At 50.1% G+C, this 6,000-nt stretch overlaps 1 protein-coding gene across 1 annotated transcript; it reads right to left on the minus strand.

Moving 5' to 3' along the window:
* Positions 1–1,894: 1,894 nt before the first annotated feature.
* On the minus strand, positions 1,895–5,949 carry EDB91DRAFT_1083354 (uncharacterized protein; the record flags this gene model as incomplete). Its single annotated transcript, XM_041315614.1, has 2 exons — positions 1,895–3,163; positions 3,277–5,949. 2 exons carry the CDS (start codon positions 5,947–5,949, stop codon positions 1,895–1,897), a joined length of 3,942 nt encoding a protein of 1,313 aa, XP_041175742.1.
* Between the last annotated feature and the right edge of the window lie 51 nt (positions 5,950–6,000).

Below are 6,000 nucleotides of genomic sequence, written 5' to 3' on the forward strand. Positions count from 1 at the left end.
CATCCACATCATCCGGAGATTCTTGCTGGCATGGGTTACTTGTCGTGTGAACGACACATCTGACACTATTGTGATTCATGAAATTTCGTGTATTGTGTTTGCTGCCCGTGGTCGAGTGTAATTTACAAGACAATAGAGGTACAATTCTGGGACTGGCAACGTGAAATTCCTTTCTTTGGTAGTTGTCTGCGTGGCCGACGTAGCTTATCCTGTTGTGTATCGTCCTCCTGCTCAGCCATTCTGCTGCCTTCTATCGATGTCGACCGTTCCTCGATATGTCGATCCATATGTGGCCTATGAGGTGTTCTATGCTTCACAGTCCATGATTCCTGGGGATTCCAATCCAGGATGCCGGAGTTCACGATTCGCTGTAGCATATCAAATCTGTCTTCCTCCTCGTGAATCTCATCCTCTTCAAATATATCGTGTGCAGTGCTGATCCCCATGTGGTGCACCACATCCGCTTGGGCTGGCAAATGATCAGGTACTGGACTTGTGGTAGCACATATGATACATTTTCCACCGGAATTCTGGACATTGCCAGTGGATGTGTCCACCTGAATAGTCGCAAAATCTACCTTCTGCTTGCTACCTGCAAGTGTCATGAACATGAACATAGGGGTCAAGCAAATGTACCCATGACGCTGCACAACTCGCTTTCTTGGCCTGCCCCATCGTCCTTTATTTGTTTCAACATGATCCCTGTTTGGACCCACAATCCCAGTCCAGAATCTTGGACTTCATGATTTCCTCTTGAATGTCGCTGACATTGTGTTCCTCCAGCAGACTGTATGTATGTGCTGTACTCAAGTCTGAGATTGCCCCAGCATCCTAGAGTCCACACATCATATTCCCGTCACTTTACTGTCCCTGTCTTCATAGCCTCCGAATTTCTTTATCCATTCCATCCCATTGTTCAGCTCCATGAAACTTGGGCCTTGACATGATTAGGGTCCGCACGAATCTGTTAATCGATCCTAGGTATGACATGACATTATCCTGGTGCTTGTATCTTGCAACCCCATTGTTTGCTGATCTGCTGATCCGATCATTCTTATTTATACAAGACAGATCATCGCTCCAACACTGGGAGACCCATTTTCTTTGGCCGCTCGACCTTCTGTATATCGTCCTGGTTTCCACATTAACCTTCATGTCTATCCGACCTTCAATTATTAGCCGTGCATCCAATGCAGAGGGTAGAAGAGCATTACCTCCCATGCATAGTGGTCACCCTAAGCTGTGGAAACTCAGGCGATGCACGTTATTGGAATGTATGTTTCGCTCTGGCACCTGGCAGCGGTTTTCACTTGCTCAGTAGTAACTCGTCCCTCACAGGGGTCTACCATGTCGATGAAGACTCTGATGGCTCAACCAACGGTACCCTGATCTATGAAATCGTGCTCTTCATAGGCAGGGGGTGGACTAACGGAAGCGGGTAACATTCACGGGTTTGCATCCTGCGCTTCATGCTAGGGTCCCAAGGTTTGAAATAAAATTGTGTTGATGAAAAATGGATGGCATTAGGTTAGTTAGGTTAGTTTGGATCGTCGCCCCTGACGGCACCCTGATCTACGAAATCGTGCTCTTCATAGGCAGGGGGTGGACTAATGGAAGCAGGTAACATTCACAGGTTTGCATCCTGTGCTTCATGCCCGCAAGCCAACGACAAAGGGGGCCATGGTTGCCTTGCAATTGAGTTGTATTGCATGTGGCAGCAGTTCTGAATCTATCTGGGATTGTCACGCCAAAGAATGAAACCATTAGCTGCCATTCAGGTTCATCTGGTATATGAGCACTTGGACAGCGGTTTTGCGTTCCCAAGTTCAGTGCAATGGTGGGGCCAAGGTGCTATTCACAAAAATTATCAATACAGTACATCCACATCCATCGCTCATTCCGCAATATCTTCCAGTGGGGTCATGGGAAATGGTCTCTGTGAACGTGGTGGAGGGGGGACTCTCTTGTTTTTCTTGGCCATGGTCATTTTCTTCTGAATTTCCCGCCGCTTCTGTCTCTCTGTCTTTCTCCGCAGATTGCCATCAGCGTCGAAGGGTTGAGAGTCCATGAGGTCAGCTGCAAATATGCGTTTACCCTTGATCAGCTTCATCGTGCGGCGTGCTCTTGGGGCCCTCTTCTGACTCTCGCCTCCCCTTCCAATACAATCAATCTTGTAGAATGTGGGATTAGTCATGAACACAATGGCATTGTTCTTTTGCATCCACACTCTTGCACCGCTCGCAGGAAGACAGTGAAGATCCGAAAATACCTCGCATAATCCTTGTTTCAGCAACTCTTGCTGATCCTCATCCATTGCCTTCATCGTCCTGTGAAATTCTGCGATGTATCCATCTCCCTCCCACAGCCCAGACCACTGAGTATTGTCCTTATGGGCGGCATCAGGGTCGGGAAAGAACAGAGTGCACCTGTCCAGGAAGGGCCTCGACTTCGGGCCCATGCGACCAGGAGTGATGCCCATACTGTCATGCAGTCCGGCATTGCATGCTTCGAATGTGACTGCAGCAAGAGTGTCATCGATGCTAGTGATCGTCCAGCACTTCATGGCCTCCTGAAGTGAGTTTGGATGGGGTCTGATGCCCTTGAAGATTTCGGGCGTGAGCATCAACCACATGTGCCTGGTGAACATGACCACCAAACGTCCGACAGAGAGTTGAGTGTCGGATAATCTGGGCGACCACATCCAGGGTCTCATGATCATTGCAGGCGAGTTGGCAATGGCTGCCTTGAGTCGAGTCCATGTTGGTGTGCGACCAAGAGGATAATCCTCCAGTTCCGACTCGGTGCTTTGCCATGCGTCCATTCTTCTCACTGCCCGGTCCCTTTGAGCCTTTGCATTTACGCCCATGAGGGCCAGTACATGCACGTCATCAATTTGCTGCACCTCATCCAGGCAGGTGTCGCTATTGATATCGAAGTCCTGCAAGAAAAACATTCCTGCGGTTTCGAGGATGTTTCTGTACTCGAGGAGGGCAAGAGATTCGCGGACATGAGAGTCGTAGACGATAGGAGTTGATGTGGTAGAGCGAAGCATGTGGTTGAGCACTCCAGTGAGAACGCCAAGATTTGGTGGATTCTTTTTGACGATGGATATCTGGGTCCTCTGAATCTCCCGTACCCGTCTCCTCAGAAGCTCGAACCAGATCTTAGGATGGGATCCACAGGACTGGATCTGATTTCAGGTATTCTCTGGCCTGCATGACAAGAATCGCCCAAGTCATTCTACAGTCGATGATGATTGGAGTGTGTGTCACTGACCTTCTCTTCCACATTTTCCAGGATGATTCTGGCTGCATGTCCGCTCACCCTATACTCATCCCTGACACCATATGTTTTCTCCTTGCAACCCTCGACGACCTTGGCGATTTCGGTGCATTCAGCCATGTATGATGGGGACAGCTTATAGGCGTCACTGTCGGATGCGAAATTCACTTGGTTGCTGTTCGTTCGAATCGACTCATAGTATAGGTTGTAGGTGCTCCTGAATGCGATGTGCGTCTGCTGGGATCTCTCCTGTTGCATCTCGGCCTGCAGCGCTCCATATCTAGACAGCGTGTTGTGATGATGTATCTCCCCTCTTTTGTAGCCTCCTGTTCCAAATGATGCTTCCAGCGCGTCTAAGCGCCACACTCCTACGAGTGGGACGTTCGGAGAGTGGGGCGTGAATGAGACTCCCACATCTACCAGCAGTTCACCATGACTCCGGCTCATCATGTATTCCCAGTCAAGGTCAGACAGGTTGCGACGCAGGGCCTCTTCCGGTCCTGAGAAACGCCCTCTCTGGCCATCCTTTGTGAGTAGCTTGATTCCCTTTCCTTCCAGAATGAAGAAAGATGACCCATACATGCTGAGCTCAGGTCCTCCATCACGTATGCGAGCTTCCATGCGTTTCTGCACATCCAAAAAGTCATCATCTGAAAGGGGGATGGTCTTAGGAGGTCCCCATCCACCCCTCCTCCCGTCCGCACCTCTGGCCTTGTAACGCGCCTCCTCCAATGTGTGTTTCAGGTAGGGCGCCCAGCTGACATCGGTGCACTGTCCAATCGATGGAAGCAGTACCCTATCCCAGAATATATCCAAGACCTCCTTTGGCATCAGAGTGATTCTCCGACCGTTTGTTGGGTGCTGATGAATCATCCTCGGGAATGCAATGTATAGATTGAGTGTCGATGAAGCTGATGATATGCGCCCCATACAGACGTGAGGGATGGCAGACATGGGAAATCGTTTTGACAGCCATTCCGTCCTCCCACCAGGTGCATTTGCATCTTCTTCTGACTGCGGTATGGTGATCTCGACATAGGTGTGATTGTGCTTGTATATGCCTGGTTTCGTTTGAAATGGAGGGACGACGTAAACACCCACAGACCCCTTGCATCGGAACACCTTTGTTGTCCATATGATGCTGTCTATGTCCACCGAGATCTCTATCTCATCTTCCGAGAGTGCAATAGCATCTCGTTCCAGATCAACATACAAGGCGGGACCATCGCCATAACGATCACTGATGCAGCCGCGCACAAAGGCATTGTGTCCAAACCTACATTCATCCTGCAGTGGGGGATCATAGTGGGCGGAGTCGATGAGTTCAGATGCAGAGAGTATTTCTACATCCGTGACCTTTGTGCGCTGTTCTTCATGATCAGATCCTCGTCGCTTCAGGCTGTATGCACCTGTCACACGATCCGGAACTTGATTTGAAGGATCATGGGAGTCTGTTGTGCCGATAGGCATGATATGGTCCATGGTTGCTGTGGGGTCACATTGATAGAATATGTGAAATGAACTCGGTGTGATGCGGTAGCCGTAATCGACCCAGTCTAACCAAGCAGTGGAGATCTGCATTCCTCCAGCATGGAATGTCATTGTCGTATCAATATCCCTGGGAGTGAGCATCATCTCAATCGTAGGTCCGCCCTCATACTCGTCGAATCCATGGTCGTCCGGCAGCCATCTCCTACCTCCATATGCAGCCAATGGAAGTGGTGCGGTTGGACGTGGAAATCGTCTGGTGCTTCCGAGATACCAATTCTTCACTCGCCTCCGAGATTTTGAGGCAGCTACAGAGCGTTGCGAGTCCTCAGTATCATGGACATCAGATGGTAACTCTGGCTCGAGTTGAAGGTGCGTTCCAATGGCACGAGGGACTATTAAATTGCGATTCCGAGATCCAGCGAGTTGTTTGTTTGCTTTGAACAGCTTTTCAAGGTTCGCCTTGCCGATTGCATGTACCATATTCATGGCATCATCGTCCTCACTCGATCCAGCATCTGGACCATGCTGGTCTGCATTGGTGTTATCTCCATTCTCGCCACTGTGCGAGGCATGCTCTCCATCTTGATGGACGACGGGGCGTTGACACATTGAGCATGTGGCGCTCACAACAGTCAGCCTCCGCTGGAGCTTGAGGCATTCAGCCTGGTGTCGCCCGTTCTGGATTGAATTGATGACATCCTCGTCGGGTAGCTCGTTGTCTTGCCATCCATCTCGTGGGCTGTCCAGGAGCATCAGGTAGTCGCTGCAACAGAGCTTGACACGCCCAGCAATGACGCGCAGCATGTGAATCCGCAGTTTGTGACCACATTGGATCTCAAAGTCCGGCAAGTTGCCCTCCTCATCTAATCCCAACTTCAGGCATTGCTCGAGCACGGAGCAAGCGATGGGACCACAGTCGACTCCATTTTGCTCCCAATCCATAGGTATGATCGACACGTCTGCAACATCTCCTGTGCTCCATCCATGAAGGGCTCCGATTTTCCTCCAATATTCCGGACCTCTCCAATCGTTCCAGTCGTGTGGATCCTCTCCACCTACATCCATTGCATCCTCTGAGATATGGCGACCCAAGACATGCACCATGCGTCGCTTATAGTCAAATATGACCACAAAGAAATGGTCGGAATGATGCACTATGAATCCGACAGGGGCCATGGCACATGTGCTGTCATGAGGCACAAAATGGTTCCTCCGGAAGTGTTCCAG

Source organism: Suillus paluster (genome assembly GCF_016628075.1).
Source record: "Suillus paluster strain FC165 chromosome Unknown EDB91scaffold_38, whole genome shotgun sequence".
In the NCBI taxonomy this organism is placed as follows: Eukaryota; Fungi; Basidiomycota; class Agaricomycetes; order Boletales; family Suillaceae; genus Suillus; species Suillus paluster.